Source organism: Watersipora subatra, chromosome 1, assembly GCF_963576615.1.
Source record: "Watersipora subatra chromosome 1, tzWatSuba1.1, whole genome shotgun sequence".
In the NCBI taxonomy this organism is placed as follows: Eukaryota; Metazoa; Bryozoa; class Gymnolaemata; order Cheilostomatida; family Watersiporidae; genus Watersipora; species Watersipora subatra.
This window is the reverse complement of record NC_088708.1, coordinates 18544143-18561817: the sequence shown is the minus strand read 5'-3', so window position 1 is coordinate 18561817 and position 17675 is coordinate 18544143. Positions and strand designations below refer to the sequence as shown.

General features: G+C 34.9%; 1 protein-coding gene across 6 annotated transcripts in view; it reads right to left on the bottom strand.

Annotated features, from left to right (window-relative positions):
- Nucleotides 1-5740: 5740 nt before the first annotated feature.
- Nucleotides 5741-17675, bottom strand: part of LOC137393359 (RNA binding protein fox-1 homolog 2-like) — a 43484-nt gene continuing 31549 nt past the window's right edge. For 5 of the 6 annotated variants that reach the window (XM_068079876.1, XM_068079903.1, XM_068079886.1 and 2 more), the window contains 9 exons: nt 17077-17229; nt 16228-16281; nt 14437-14529; nt 11864-11930; nt 10544-10703; nt 8305-8383; nt 7097-7227; nt 6746-6860; nt 5741-6539 (listed from right to left, as the gene is read on the bottom strand). In XM_068079876.1, the coding sequence (XP_067935977.1) occupies nt 6495-6539; nt 6746-6860; nt 7097-7227; nt 8305-8383; nt 10544-10703; nt 11864-11930; nt 14437-14529; nt 16228-16281; nt 17077-17229 (897 nt within the window). In that variant the 3' untranslated portion in view covers nt 5741-6494. The remainder of the gene's footprint in view (nt 6540-6745; nt 6861-7096; nt 7228-8304; nt 8384-10543; nt 10704-11863; nt 11931-14436; nt 14530-16227; nt 16282-17076; nt 17230-17675) is intronic. The other variant, XR_010978287.1, reaches the window with a different exon arrangement.

The window sequence follows — 17675 nt, the reverse complement described above, 5'->3', positions numbered from 1 at the left end:
CTTGTTCTATAAAGCATGCTATATCTATTAATTGTATTACTCTTACAAACTATCAACAGAAGCGCTTATGACAAGCAGGAGGCGGTCCTATAGCGCTTGCTAATAGCTCATTGGTGCTTAATTCCCAGTTGGAATTGTATACTTGTTTTCTAGGGGCAGACAACTTTTGCTTAAAATATTTTATGTACATGTAGTTGCAGATAATTAGAGGTATATAATAATTGTTCACTAACGAGTTAAGCTGGACAGTTTCTTCTGCTAGTTATTATGTGCACTTCAAATAATAGTATAGCGTTAGCTAGAAACAATGAACTGTTGTGTTCCGTTATTATTTGAACAGCTTTGTAACATCGCTTCATAAACCATCAAGAATTGGCCCCTTTAGCGGATACTCTATGATAGTTTTTACTAAGTTAAAGAGTGTTCTATGTAGCTATTTAGTTTTATTCAATAAAAAATAAGATAAATGTTGGGATGTAACATGTGGTTCAATAGCACGAACATATATAACAATATTGAAATGTATAGATAAATAATATATTAAAAGGTTTATACTTATTTTATAAAACTAGACCACCACTGTAGTGTTTAACAAAAGGTTTAGAGGTTCATGAGATGAATTAAATGCAGATTGCTAACAAAATATTAGTATCTGAACCTTTAATTCCATCCCACAGAGAAATTTCCTGAGAATTAAATGACATGCATTACCTATTTTCATTTTATAATGTCTTCTCTAATTTGAGTTGGCAACGAAAAATATAAATTTTTAATAATATTTGTAGTAACATGAAGATTTAAAGTTTGCATTTTTTAAATAAACTGTTAGACATTATGAAGGCTTTGTCAAATCTTTTATTACATGACAGTGTTCGGTGTCGAACAGCAATTTTTATTTACAGCCAGGTATGAGCCGCTGGTGAAACTAAGCTCTGCTTTTATTTGAGGTTGTCCACCTTATAAAAGTTGAAGCTTGACTTCATCCTTTAAATATCCAAATGCGAGTAGCAGGTGTCAGCAGCTGTCAGCAGGTGTCAAAGAGATAAGTCAAGAAAGGTAGAAGTTTAGATGAGTAGCAGAAATAGTATTTACAAAGTAAAGTAAATGATTGTTTTATGATTCCAACTTACTACTGAACATAAAATATGTATTTTATAGATCTTTAAGCTATGGAAAAGTTTGGTTATATTTCACCAAGTCTAGTACAAACTGCAGGCTTGGGTTAAAATGGCCTGACACAGGCTGCTTTACCTGAGTTCAAAACATTGTTTTCTAGCAAACTAAAATCCTGCAAGAAGTTCACAAACCAAATGATGACTGAAGAACAAAGGCTAGTCATGCGCAGCATATCATGTACAGTGGACACCCCTATAACATAAACCTTCGTTTACATAAATTAGTATTACGTAAAAAATGCTAATGCCATAACTGCTACTAATAGTTATAGTTATACTAAATAACTACCACTGATACTAATTACAGTAGACGCTCCTATAACGTAGATATCCTTTTGCATAAACTCCCCTTAACGTAACAAATTTATGGAATGTTTTTGCATTGTAATTCATAAGAAATCTCATATAACGTGAAACATCAAAATAGTGCAAAGTCTCAAGTTCGATTTGAATAACGAGTCCCATACTTAACCTTAAAAGTGTCGCTTTTTCTCTTGCTGCACTTGGGAGAAAAAAAAACGAGGTATAGGGGTATCTGAGGTATCTATTATATACATGTTGTATTTATTATATACATTTTGTATCTATTGTATACATGTTTTATCTATTATATACATTTTGTATCTATTATGTACATTTTGTATCTATTATATACCTGTTGTATCTACTATATACATGTTGTATCTATTATATACATGTTGTATCTATTATATACATGTTGTATCTATTATATACAAGTTGTATCTATTATATACATGTTGTATCTACTATATACATTTTGTATCTATTATATACAAGTTGTATCTATTATATACATGTTGTATTTTTATACACATGTTGTATCTATTATATACATGTTGTATTTATTATACACATGTTGTATTTATTTTATACATGTTGTATTTATTATATACATGTTGTATCTATTATATACATGTTGTATCTATTATACACATGTTGTATCTATTGTATACATGTTATTTTTACTTTAAATCCATACAATATTTTTCTTTTTTCTCTGCAGACCTTGCTATGGGCCAAAAAGTTGAACATATCAATTTAAATTGATATTGAAAATGTGTGCTCCTCTTAACGTAAAATTACTGTAATCATAAACCCTAGTGTTTAGTGATAAGAAAAAATGAAAAAGTTGTTGATACAAACCAGTAATAGCACAGTTACTGTACAGTCATTAAATTAAAAGTTAAATTTAATTTTTTTTCATTTTGAAGGGCTAAAGAGGCAAGTCAGGTAAGACCTTAGAACAGAATAAGCAGTTTACTTTCCGCTTCAGCAAAGTTAAATTCTTGTAGCGTAAATGTTCTTGGAGTGATTATTTATGGTGAAAAGATATCTACTGTACAAAAAACTAGAAGTTTTATAGGTACAAGAGTTTTATAGGTACAAGATGAAATGTACTTATACCACAAAAATGCACGTCTGATAAATATAAAAGAAGTTTAATTGGGTCCAGTGTTTTCATATGAGTTCACCGATTCATTTGAGTAATTGCTTTATTGCTGATCTAGCCAGGGCAGGTTATTATAATGACTTTGACCATGTTATAGTGATGACGTTTTCACTCTAGATGAAAGGGTAGTCAAGGATGCAGTAAAGAAAATTTACTATCCAATTGGAACAATAAGACACTTTATGCAGCTCGTACTTGTATGAAAAGAAACTGACAACAAACTTGCATAAAAAACAAAGTTTCTACCCAAAAACCTTATCGTAATTTAATTAAAATTAAGATTAATTAAAATTAATTTGACCAAAAACACAAAAGCTTACCGAGTCTTCTCAAAGCCAACAGCACAGAACTCTGATTTATAATAAAAATGGACATTTGTGTGCTACAACTACTCAAGTTTGAAGCACTTTTATCGTTCATTTAAATTTTAAAAAAGAATACGTCAAAATAAGGGAATGTGAGCTTGTTGACAATACGCTAATGAATGCTATTGATCTATAAACAGCATCAACTAGTGAAAATAAATTTGAATTTTACAAAAAAAACATTCCTGTTAAGTATGAGGGTTACGTTAGTGTAGAATTTCACCTAAAATGAAGGCTCGATAAAATTGCTTCATTACACTGTTAGAGTTGTCTGCACTCAAACAGATAACAGACAACTCAGGCAGACAACAGCTCACGACTAAAAATACTTTACATATCATTAATATACTCGTGATAGCAAGTCGGGGCATGATAGCCAGTTGGTTTGCATAAGTTGTTTTGTTAGTGTGACAAGGTAAGGAATTCTCAGCCTAAAACGTATCAAATATATGATAGCTCCATCAAATGGAATCATTAACTTGTTTTCAAGATTGAGAAAATTTGCAAAACGTAAATTAATTGAAAAAAACTACTTCAAAAACTAAATTCATGTAAAAGTAAATGTATCTGGCTCATGGGTTTAGTGTGCATAACAATATATCAATATTAACAATTAAACTCAACGTTAATTGTAAACCTATAAGCCAATGATATAGGCCTATTACATTACAACAATCTTAAAAATAGGGCACACGATTTTTAAAGTAAGAAGAAGTTTATTGATCATGTATTGACAAAGAGCTAGTAAAAGGTTTATCGTAATGCACTGTTTCAATTAATTTGGCCAGATACCACTTTAAAATGAGTATTATGGCATTTATCTCATAAATATAGTAAACTCATAGATATAGTATAGGGTTTATTATATCTATGGTTTATCTTGACCAAAAATCTGTGAAAACTTAAAAGTTATTCATGTACAAAGCTGAAAAAGCATGCATAACTGATTGTGTCTCAATAATTTTGTTCAGCACTATAAAAGAGAAATTTGTTATGTATCACATTTTCAAACGGTAATAACAAACCAATTACGTTTTATATTATGTGAAGAATATAATATAACGACAAACTTAAACAAAGTTGGTTGGTTCGGATTGGTACGATTGCCCACTAGCCACAAACCTGCTCATTCAGTAGGTGGAGGCCGAGAATAGCTCGTGAACTGTAAGTTATAATGAACAACATTTCCTGAAAATATAAAAATGGGCTAAAAACTTAAGCTTTATAGTTAGCGTTATGCTTTTCAAATAGCAACTGTCTTATCGAGCGAATGCTGTACATTTTTCTAAACCTTTTTATATGCATTTAGATATCAAACACTTACCAACTCAGGAAATACAGTCTATAAGATTTCATCACTTCATATGTATTTTACTAAAATATCTTTTGGTAAATATAGCAACTTAATTGGAAAAAATCAAACAGTAGCATAACTGCGTGGCACAAGACAACTTATAAAAGTAAGACAACTCTCTTTTGATGTTAATTATTTTAAAAATTGACAAGTTAGAATGCCTTTTGCACACCAACTTTCAGCACCTAAAGCAAACAAACATTGAAATCTTTTTAATGTATTTGTTTAGTGAAAAACATGGCTGCTGCGATGATATCAACCTACCAGTTGGCTGGTACTTGAGTTATTGGAGTAGTTAGTAATAGCCTAATTGGATTTGGCAATTTTTTCACGTTAGGAATACCTAAATAAATATAAAATGGTTTTGTCAGCGGGTGAGATTTTTATCTTTTGAAAATCACGATTTATAAGTTATTTCGATATATATTATAAGATAAGTTTCTTTGAAACACAATTTTGTTTTAAAACACCGATAATAAGGCGGAGACACTGTCTGCGAAAATAGTTTATATTATGAATATTAATAATTAGTTTCAACATTTCTTCACCACTGCAAAACAATGTCTGTACCTGTGCCTATGCGATAATCATTAGTACAATTTCTGAGCTTGGCAGTTGTTTATCTAACCTTGAATAAAATTAGCATACCATTGACTGCATTATAATAATCGACATCATTCAACTAAGTTTTAAAGATTTTGCTTCACAACTTTCTAGTGGCTTAACATTTTCCTACATGAGATATCACAAAAGTCTACTGCCAATTAAATGGGAGCGTTCAAAGCAATATTAATCTGCAATAAAAACAATAGCTCAGACTTGTGCAAGAACAGCACTGACAAGATTTTGGTCAAAAAGTTGAAGTTAGATGTACCAATAATGAATATTGCTGCCATGAGATGCAACTAGCAGAATACTACTCTAGATAATCATCCTAAGCTGGATTGATGTCTCAGATGAGCTATCCAAGACTAATAACATGTTTGAGCTGGTCAGAATGCTTATAATAAGAGTTTAATGTATATAATCATTCATGGAATTTTACTATAAACTACAAAATATAAAAAATCAAATGTTGTGTCTGACTTGAAGTGTTAGATTTCACTATTTCAGCACTGCAAACAATTAGGATAATTATTACTACAATAGCTAAATTTTTATTGAATAAAATATTTTAAGCCATTACATCATACATGTTGTTTGTTTCTATTCTTCACAGTCATACCAGTGATTAAAACACAATTTAAGTGATGGTATAGACTAAAGATCATGTAAAGTCGTAAACCACAACACATGGAATAAGAACAAGGACCAGTTTGTTGAAGTGGACAAAGTCATATAAAAACAGCAGCTAGGTTCAAAAATTGATAAGACATTGAACTGAGGCTATGATTGTATTTGCCAACAGAGAAACAAACCAATAAGAACAATACCAATAATAACTTAACGTGAGAAAATAGACAAATCTATAAGTCGATGGATAACAACTTTATCAATATTTGTTTCAACAAAAGTAATAATGATCACGTAGATAAAACTATGTAAATGATGTACAAATTATTGTTCCTACTCAATTACTTAGCTAGTGTATTATCATCACATGCAACAAGTCTCTGTCCATTAGATCAACTAGTTTATACATCACACAGCAAGGTTAAAAAAAGGTCACATGAAGTTAATCTATCGATGTAGGAACTTGTTGAGGGCTATGATAGACTAAGAATAATGTATATGTATGTAGTGCAGCTGGTAATGTAGCTACTGTTGAAGCACCAAAAAATTGTGAAGATAAGATTAACAAATTGCTGTGTAGTTGATGACAAGTAGTACTATGACAATAGCAAAACCTATTGGAGTTGTCACCGCTCATCCATTGGTAGACAACTCCAAATATCAAAACAAAAGACTAGTGTTGAACAGTGGCAAGACAATTATTACTAACGCGAGTGTCAAACTATCTAATGTCTTTGCAAGGAGATATAAGCAGATCTTTTTGAGTGACGTCAGCAACAATATACAAAAATTGCGAGAATACAATAATAATAATAAAATTAATAATGATGTAATAAAGATACTCTCTGTAATGATTGTAGCAAATATTAGACCCAGTGAGAGAGACAAGTTCCTCTTCAGTATGGGGCAAACCTTTGATAGGCTCCTCGATAAAGTGATGCCTGCAAACAAATTATTACAACACTCATTTCATCACGAACAAAGTTTCCATCAAGATCTTGTTTGCTAAGCTTTGTCACCAATTTAGTAAACTATAAATTATGTTGACGTATAGATAAAGTTGCATATTGGTTTTGTTTAGGTTAGTAGCTAATCAACTAGTAAAAAAGCGTATCTGAACGAGGCAAGTGTAAAATATTGCACTTACTCCATATCCTGGAACAGGTCCTATATTCGTTCCTGCTGCCAGGTAAGGTTCCGCTGTGACAAAACCAGTGGGAGTAGCTTGACTAGTAGTATTGGCAGCAACAGCGGCCGCTAGTCTGCAACAAAAAGGTAAACTAAAAGGATGCATTGGTAATTGTCCTACAGTTGCAACGATAACTCCGTATGGACATTTTCCCATGGTGATAAAAACAACTCTGGGAAAAAGCATTAGCTACAAACTGCCATACTATGAACAGTAAGTATTTTTTTGCACTTTTACCAACTAGTGTGACTCAAACTCCATGTCCACTTAACTATACTTGTATATAGCACTCATTCAGCGATTTCTTACCCAGCTGTCATGTAGTTGTTGACCGCAGGGGTGACAGCAGATGCTTGAGACACAGCCCCAATCTGAGCTGCAGTAGGTAGAGCGCTATACCTGGCAACTGCTTGTTGGGCTGCGTAGGCAGCAGATAGTCCCTAAAATGTCGTATCAGAGAGCATGCAACAAGCATTGAGTCGTCCTTCCTTCGTAAGAGGAAGGCCCGAAAAGGTATTGCAGAACGATGCAATGAAAATAAGAATAATCTACTGAAGGATTAAAGGCTATGACTATTTTTCTCAGAATGCCACATATGCAAGGATCTAAAAGAACGAGATGCTCCAGCAAATAAAATAGCAAGTCATGCACTATGCTCAGTAACATGCTTTTATTCCTGGGATGTTTATGATCAGCCAAAGCATGCAATGAGATTGTACATCTGTCTTCCGTATTGGATATATCGATAATTGGATATATTCGAATTTTCTAATACATAAAACATCCGCCATGATTTGCCTAACAACTTATAACTGTCAGTATCAGACACACCAACATCTAGGACAATGAAATGGTTTGTTTAAAAATGCTGTATTGGTAGATCAATTTTGGCAACTTTCCAGAACTGTCCTGAGCTTATAGGTTGTGAACCGCCATGATGATGATGAATTACTAAAACTGCAATACAGCGCGCTTATTAGCTTTAAGGTCACTAATCATTTCAATGTTTACAAATATAGTTCAACATGACATATTTTACAAGCTGCAGCATCTGAGAAATAAAACAGGATTAGAGATACCTGCGACGGTAGTCACTAGGTGGAATTTTTATAACCAACGAAACCATCAATCATTATTTATTTACCAACCTTAGTCGAGCTACAAATAGTTTTGGTTAGCACAAGTGTAGGCAAGCAAAACATCGGTAGGAAACTATGGAACTTGACTGATAATACGAGATGAATTTGCTAAGGGTGTTTGCCTGTTAAATCCGATTTGCATGTTTATTCTCTAGCAAAACCTGCAGTTTGACTACAAACTATGTACAAGACGATATATGAAAACTTTGTATGAAAACTTTGTTTGCGCATCAAGATGATTTATTCTTTTAAATGACTGCTTTTCTGGCCCATTTATGGTTTCTAATAAGAAAATAGTAATGTACATGGAATAATGAGTTTTTGTTTATGACCAGAGAAGGCTTGATTGGAAAGAGTATCTCTGATTGAGATGATTACCTGCATTCCAGAGCCTGTTGCTGCTGCTGCAGCAGCTGATAGTGTAAAGGGGTCTTGTGCGGTTGCAGCATATACTCCACTAATAAAGCATGAGAGAATGACCAATTAGAGCACATTCACTACATTCCGAGGCTGCCATTACTTGCCTGTTACTAGGATTGAAAGCGAATCGTATTCATAACATACCACCTGCCACAGCCAACACCGAATCAGCCATTATAGCTGACCTTAAAATTTATGGTTAGATATAATAAACACTCTTAAGCATGAGGAACATGTTAATGAATCTGGAGGTGGTGTTTAATGTTTAAACTGCTACCTTATAAACAGGCCTGTTTAGTTTCATGACTGCAAAACCTTTCACATTATATTTGCAACTCATGGAGATCATTTCTACCAAAAAGCCAATCCATATCTTTCAGAAAAGAATTTCCAGGTACAGGTACACAAGGTTTGCAATCCGATGCTGAAATTTAAACACTGGGTTTCCAGGTGAAAGTTTAAGTGCCGAAATATAATTTAAGAGGGTTTGATATGAAATTGTGTAATAAGTCAAGGTCAAGTTATGCAGCCTCAGCACCCTCACCGACAATCAAAATGCTGGTATGTAATGTAGAGCCGCATGCTTTAACGATGGAGAGCGGAATGGTTTGTGCTGACAGGGAGCCCAGTATTGCAGCTTCAGGACCATTTGCATGTACACAACATACATTATGGTGTGTAACAGCTGCTGGTCCAAGCATTGATAATGCAGATACAGTTAGCCATATTTCCCAATATTGGTTAACAGCCGTGAATGCTTGGAGTTGATGGTTTATTAAAAGGAAATACTTGCTCTTCGCCATGCCAAACTAAATGATAGAGATCCTAGGTTATAGCTAAGGGTTCTTTATTTGTTTCACAAGATGCACCACAATATTCCGAGAGAGAGCATAATATCGCACTGGGTTAACCAAACAATGCTTGCATGATGCATTCAACTCAATACTGCGCCGTAAAATGTTGTCTGTCTGGCAAGTAAAAACTATAACACCTAGTTTAAAAATAATTTTTATTAGCTAAACTTTATTCTATGACAGCACACTTGCGTAATGTGACAACTTATATAAGGCTTTATTTTCAGCTAAAGATGCAGAAATGGTGGCAAAAGAAGTCTCGTTTAGATATTATGGTTTGCCATATTACAGCTGTTGTTGAATTGTCTACTCATGTATTTATTAAATTTCTGTATGATTATAGGTGTGCTATTAAATTTTTATGCATAATCAAGTGAATTACATTAATTATACACTTGACATAAAATTGTGTTTACTGCAATAAAGAATCAGTTAAAAGTAGTTCAGAGGAGAACAGTTTGATGTGTGATGTGAACAGCTCTAAGTTCAGGTACCTTCAGGCTTAAATTTACAGAACAGCAAATTCTTACCACAGGTAGACTAGCATAGAACAACTCCTTCAGCCCATTAAACCATGACTGGCACTTACAACTTTTATCGTATTTTCTAGGTAAATCAGACACGCTTATTCCGATTTGGTACTCAAAATAAATAATTTGTAAATAAATAAATAATTGGTCCACTAACTTTCAAAGTCATAAAGGCTTTTTTAAAGCATTTCAATATCCGTCTCGAAAACAACACAATCGGCATAACAAGCTCCGCCCATAAATATTTGACGTAGCCTAGCTTTTTAGGAACGGAAGTTAGGGTTGTTTAGTCTGATTTAGAATGATAGAGATTGGTGTCTTAAAACCCATTATTATCTAAATTCAGCCTTCAAAATAATCTGTCTTTTCTGAAAGGTAGATAAGCTATTCAACATTGCATATCGGTCTAAACATCCCCGACTTCCATTCCTAAAAAGCTCGGCTACGTCAAATATTTATGGGCAGAGCTTGTGCCGATTGTGTTATTTTCGAGACCAATATTAAAACGTTGTAGAAAAGCCTTTATTACATTGAAAGTTAGCGAATCAATCTTTATTTTGAGTACAAAATCGGAATCAGCGTGTCTGATTTACCTATAAAATATGATAAAAGTTGTTCGTGGCTGTTATTGTTTAAATTAGCTCCCACAGAATAAAAAGTGAAAAATTGATTTTGACTAAGTAATAACTGAAAAAGGTCACATTTGCATGAGGAGAGGCATTGCAAAGGTATTTCACTTTTTTGCAGCATAGTATACAAACATATAAGAGATGATTGCGACTTGTTATAACAGCAATACAGTGAAAAACTTACGGCAAGGCAGCATATGCCAACCCCTGAGGTAGTGCCGATGACCTGAGACTGACAGCTGCCAGTGCTGCAGCATTTTGACTTCCGTATATATTTCGTAAATGAGCATGCTGCCTCGCTAAAGTTGCTGCCCTAGTTAATGCAGCTCCCCTTATTGCTGCCGCTACAAATAGAAATCCACGATTTAATTGAAACAATATAAGTTTGGATAACCTCTCTAATCTAAACAATTGCTGACATTGCAGTGCGCAGGAAGTCATGTCAACTCTTGCCAACATCCTTTGGCTACTGTACAATCAGATAAGGTTTAGCTAGTAAATACTAGTTCTAGGGTGCTCCCTAGAGTTCTAGCGTTCCTACGCGCAGAAACACAAGAGATGTTTAAAGCCTAATAGCATACCCCCTACAACGTTGGAAAAAATGGTAGTTTTTGCCATGACTTGTGCACATGATGCTACAGGATAACCGAGTATGATAGGAAAATAGTGGGATTGATGGTGAATATCGAATGCGTAGCGAATGCGTAGCGATGCAGTTATTGCCTGAGATCTTTATAAATATTTTAATGAGTTTATGCTACGATAATCGAATGCTTGCCTTATAACAAACGCCTTCCGTGTGTACTAAAAATGTTCTATTGGATTTATTCACACGTCTTCGATAGAGTGACTGCCGTGTCTATCACATATCGCTGAAAATGACATGTAGAAGATACCCCAAAGTTTTTGTTGTTATATAGACCCAATCCGCAAGCTTATCCTGTACCCTTTTCCACAATAGATTTTTCCAACGTGTCTGCCTTCTCGGGTAGGCGAAGAGAATCAAAAAGCACTCCTAGTTAAAAATAATTGAAATGAAGGTGTAGCCATTGATGTTTTGGCTCATATTGCAAAGGTCTAAAATAAAAAAGAAGACCAACAAAGGAAACGATGATTGAAGATGAGTAAATGCATCAGCCAACTGTAAATATGGCAGGCTAGTAAATGCTATAAACCGTGCATTATCACTAATTAAGGAAAATGCCAGTCTTGATTATCTCTCATTTACAAACAAAGAGATGAACAGCTCTACAATAGGCTATATTTAATGACATTTACCGCTGCAGCAGTTGTCCGTCCACAGCTCACTTATCCAGTGACAGAATACCTACCTACTCACAAGCTTGAAATAAATAACTGGCAATGCTTCCAACTTTCATGTACAAACCACTTAAAATATTCTACATCAAATTTGAATGCTGCCAAGCAACCTTAATAAATTGTCCTTCGTAAATGATGAAAATGTGAAAATTTAGTTGCTGAATTTAGCCAAGTTCGGCCTTACCATTTGTTGCTGTGGGTACACCTGTTGTGGCTTTTTTAGTCATCACTCGAGCAGTAGCACTGTTTACCTGGTAAGATTACAAACATGAGCTCAAATGTGTGCAGCCAACTACAGAAATACAACACAACAGCACATTTCTAAACAAGAAAACTTACATAAACTAACATGTTACTCGAGTTACTAAAGTTATTCAAGTTACTGAATATATTCATCAAGTTACTAAAGACCAATTTTGAATTCCATTTTTGATACAATTCAATCGTTAAAACAACTAAACAATGTTTATGACAGACACTAGTAGACTAAAAATAATTAAATTGCTGATTATATACGAGAAATGTTAAACTGACATTATGCTATTGATTAAGAAAACTGGCAATCAGATTAGCTGTCTGGCATCTGTCCACATCCTAACATCATCAAATACGCTGGTTAAATTATTTTTTCATTTCTGAATGTCAGACAAACAGTCTCAGCAATCCACTTATGCAATGAGGTCAAATGGAAGCAATCTAAATGGATAAGTAATGACATCAAATAGTAGCTTCACTATTAGTCATTGTTCTAATGGCTTAGACATCAGTGCTAAATTATGATCTCAGGGGGCAGCCATTTATCGCTCATCAATTGCAAAACACCGCAAAGAGATTTGATTACCCTATAAATATGCTAGTAAAAGACAAACAGCGGCATTGCCTACTCGATGACTTACAAAGATTTTGATAGCAGCACTGAACCAAACTAGCTAAAAAAATTGTATGTATCCAGATAATTTCATGTACAAGTTAAGCTTCAGCCCCTGTTACGATATGTACAGATGAAATTAAAGAAAGCAAATAGTTGATTTACTCTAATAATATGGCTGATTTGGAACAAACTTTCATGATTTCAACAGCCTCAGTCTCATCCAAACAACATAAGGAAGTAGGTGCAGTCACTGAACCTACTTCCTTATGATGCTACGGTTACATTGAAAAACCAGCTAGTAGAAATCTACGGGCTTACCTACTATCTCCAATCCTTGAGGCCGTAGAAACTATACGTACATGTACGATCGCAGCCATTTCTGAACGTAGTAAAAACCAAATTATCATGATAGTTATGGTAACGGTAAAATAGTTGGAGCAATGTTTGTGGGGAGGTTAGGAGCTTTCAAGCGATGATTCTACTGCCTATTTGTTCTAACACACGTTACCATCGAGCAGGTGTGAGAAGAGTGGATGCCAAAAGAACTTATAGAAGTAGCCGACACAACACAAGAAGCTGTAAGTGCTGCCACCTTGGCTGCTGACAGACAAAACTGATATGTCTGAGGAATAGAAGCATAGATCCGAGTTTTTATTAATGATAGTGTAACATGTTTAGTATAAACCACTCAAGTATTAATTGTGTTTCAGTCTCGCATATTTGAAAGCATATTTGAATCCTTACCGATCCTGGTTGCTATGATAGTTTTGGGCTTAGAAACAGTTAGTTGATAATCTTTTGGTGTTTATGTGCCATGCATTATCATATAAATTCTGTAACCAAACAAGAATGGCATAAAAGGCACGATGGCAGGCAGCTGTTTAACATAGTTGAGTTCAGAGTCCGAGTCAGCAAGAAATGCATAATTAATGGGTTCAGTCAGGGTATGATTAGAATCAAGGTATTTAAAATTTAATTTTAAACCATTTAGGAATTTATGTTGACGCAATGTTATTCAAAAATTTAAAAAACGGGTACCATTTGAACGATTTCTAGAAAACAAAACTAGTAGAGACGCGATTGAAAATATCAGATTCATGCTTCGATGCGGGTGAAGTAACCAGCTGTGATGCTTTGGATCTAACCTGAAGAACATATCTTAAGATGAGTGTGGATGTGGAAGAGATAAACTTCAATGGAACTGTGCGAGCAAGAAAATGGGAAACTGTTTGCGGTTGCAAATGGTGAAATAGGCATGCCTGAACCAGTGCTTATGCATGTAAGTTTTTAGACGGGCAATCGATTGGAGGCAGTGGTAGCTGTACAATATCAATAGCGTGCAAAATGCTAGATAGTGACAAAGGTCAGCAAATCAAGTCGAAGGGCGGCTAATATGTGAAGCAAGTTGTCTAAAAATCATCACCTTTGGCAAGAGAGTTGCAATATTTCAATTGATGTTTGAATTATCGAGTTTGCAGCTGGAAGGTTAAAAGAGAGATATTAGACTGAATGTTAATCACAACACGTCGAGAAGATGCCGAGTCGAGCTGAGAGTGAGAGAGACTGAACAGCAGTACAACAGTACCAACTTAGTTCACTACTGTTTCATTCCAACAACTGTTAGATGGCCTCAAGGCTACATACAGATTTACTGCTGCAAATGGCAAATAGCGACTAGGAGGCAATCCCCTATCACGTACATACCGAAGGCAACGTGCATTAGATCATAGATAGACACAGAATCACAACCACGGCTAGTTAGCTAGTACAGTCAGTACTAATACGGCCTGCACTAGTCAACGGCAGCCATCATTGCTGACATATAGTGTGTGTGTGCCGACTACTAATAGTAAGTATAAAATAGAATAAGAGAAATAGACATGCACCTCTATCTTGCGTCCCTCAACCACCGTGCCATTCAGCTTTTCACGAGCCGTGTCAGCCTCTGTACTATGTTGGAAAGTTACAAAACCAAATCCCTGCATGCATTAGGAAATAATTATAATCAGGACATGTAGAATACGGCTGACATGCGATGGTAGTACATACATGGTTACTTGCTGCCGCAGGCTGCCTTGTGCCGGCAATGAGCGGCAGCAAGTAATAACAATTCTCAGCTAGTTCAACACAGTCATGATAAGTGCGAATGACGACATAACATTCGTAGTTATACAGCCAACGACGATTAAAACAGGGGAATGGTAAGCTGTGCCCAAACATTGGCCTCTGTGCAGACAGAAATCTGTGAAGATATCTGTATCTAAATATTACGCATATTAGGCTAATGTTTGAAACAAAAGGGCGAGTTTTCCGCCTTTGTGAAGGGATCATTCAATGTGAATTATGCACAAGACACCAGAAAAGTTTTTTAGCGGTCAAATAGCTGGAACAGTGGATTTAACAGTTGGAATCCAAACCAGCATTATGCTGTAAGCAAGCATGTCAATTTGGGGTTTGTTCACTTTTCAGATGTCCGCCCTCCCTTTGACAGATAATAGCATGAGTGTGTAAAGCAATGGGATTGGACGATCTGCCAGAGAGCATGCACCACGGTTGGACAAAGCAATCTAAGCTCAGATTTACATGCCACTGTACAGTAACATACATGTACATGATAAGATTACATGGCAGCCATTTTATTTACGCAACTTAGCAAAATGAGGGCGGAGAGAAAATGAAGTCTACAAAATGATGCTCATAATGAAGACTAGAAAGATGCTTGCCGCAGATGATTAACTAACAAGCGAGTGAGGACTAGTAGAGACGGTGAACAGTTGGATAAGCAATGTGAAATGCAATTCAGATAGGAATACTACCAAATGTTGGCAGTAAAATAATACAGATTGTCCAATACCAGCATAACATTTTAAATTGCAGCATAAATCAAAGAAACAACGTGAAGCAGACACATTATTTCGCTGACAGCGATAAATTTAAAGTTCAGGTGTCAAGATAATTTGATAATTTTTTACTTGCGCCAAAAATGCTACATTTAAATTTGCTCGAGTCTGATTAATTTTCCTGTCAAAACCTCTTCATAACGAAATTAATTTTTTTGAGATCTGCTTTGAATGTTAAAACCGTCATATACTAGAGCAAATATTAGTAAAAAAAATCCCAATAGAATGTGTTACATTCGTTCCAGAGCCTAACAACTTACAATACTTCCTTTAATAAATATTACAGGTTATTAATTACACCTATCTTAATTAAATTAATTAAGCGCCAACTAGTAAAAGTTTTATTGCTACTCTATCATAAAGACATGTGGAAATGTGGATTGTAAGTTGAGCTATTCATAGAAAGAAATTTATATACTAACTTGGACATAGTAAATATTTAAACTAACTTATATACTTTTATTATAGTTACCTTTTTTATTTGTTCATTTTTTTTGCTTTCAGTTACAAAACTACATTTTTGAATAAAAGCAAATTACATATGCCGGAAGTTACTTGCGAAGCAAATGTTAAATATTTTGCGCAAATTTCACATCATACATCAAAAACATTGTGTTGAGGTTATTGAAAGTAGGGTTTGCTATATTTGAAACTATTAGAATGTTTAAAGCAGATGTCAGGTAAATAATGTGTCTCTCTCATCAGTATCATCTAGAGACTAGCTGTCACAAGTTATTGACTGACATGTTAATCAATAAGGTATAAAAACAAACATACCTTGGATCCTCTTTCGTTGAAAATAATTTCAACATCGAGTATTGTGCCGAAATTCTACAACAAACATCAACACTAATGCAACACCGATGACTATACTAAAGATCTCACTTTGCCGCTCTCTGCGTTGAGAGGTTTTTGTAGGGTTAGGAAAAGTTAGAAAAGTTACAAAGTTCAGAATTATGAAAATTCACCTTCCTGCTGCTTGTTAAACTTCCACAACTCTGGAATTGGAAAAATAGTTTGTCATAAATGGTTTGTCTACTCTAATGGTAATGATAAAAAGTTGAGCAAACATTACTTTTTGAATCACCCGCTATTCATCCAAATACAGCAACCAACACCAAAGGTATTTTGATTATATAAAGGATGCAGAATGTGAATTGAAAATTGACAGATTGAGGGCATGAGCATAACATATAAAACTATAAAAATGACACATGGCCTCTACTCAAACACAGAGAGCAATTCTACTGCTGCAGGTGCTAAAATCTCAAGCTAGCACCTCTCGTATATTAGTTGATACCCCGAGGGTCGCCGTGGTATTAAAGGCCAAGTATGTTGATGAAATTGCCATTTTACAGAAATCCATTATCTGATAAGAACAGTTTTGATGGGTAACATTTGCTGAGAGTTACAATAAACACCAACTGCTATTGATGTTCACCTTAGAAATAAAACTGCAACAAATGAGATGAACTCGGCAGCAACTTGTTCTCCCAAGTTGCAGATCTCTTTGACCAACCAATTACAGCCATTACGTTAGAAGTTCGTTAAAACATCCGTCGCAGTCTTTTAAAAGAAAAAATTCTGACAATAGGAGTGAAATCTAGGGCAACAATGACTACTTACACCAAGAAGAGCCCGCAGATCTGCCTCCCTAAACCTGAATGGTATATTAGAGACATGCAACCTTGTAGGTCCACACTTTGATGAGAGGTTGTCTCCCCCTGAGCCATCCAAATCACCGTTTGAGCTACCATTTGCTGTGACTGATTCGTTTGTCTGTGAAATGTTTTTACATTGATAACATGTATGCCTCCTTGAACAAGGCTGGCCAATGCAGTAACAAATAATGCCACATGAACAAAGGTTCATGGAACAATGGCTTGAATATGCAACCTTATTGGTCAACATACAATCAGTGTAATTATTACTAAAAATAGTAACTTCCACAAAAATACTATCCAAACAAGTATGCTCTCTTTGTTCAGCCCATTGCTGAAAAAAATGTTTTAAATTCAAACCGTTGAAGCCATCTCCTTAATGGTACAAGCTCCATACTACTAGCCATCCAGGACTTTACTAAACTGCACAGCTCTATAATAGCTGATTATTATCACCTTGCCACATTCTGGAAGAGTTTGATAGGCTTACTACTTGCTACTAACCACTAGCCAGACAGATTGGACCCAGCAGGTGGTGAGCCACTGAGATAACAGGCAGCAAAT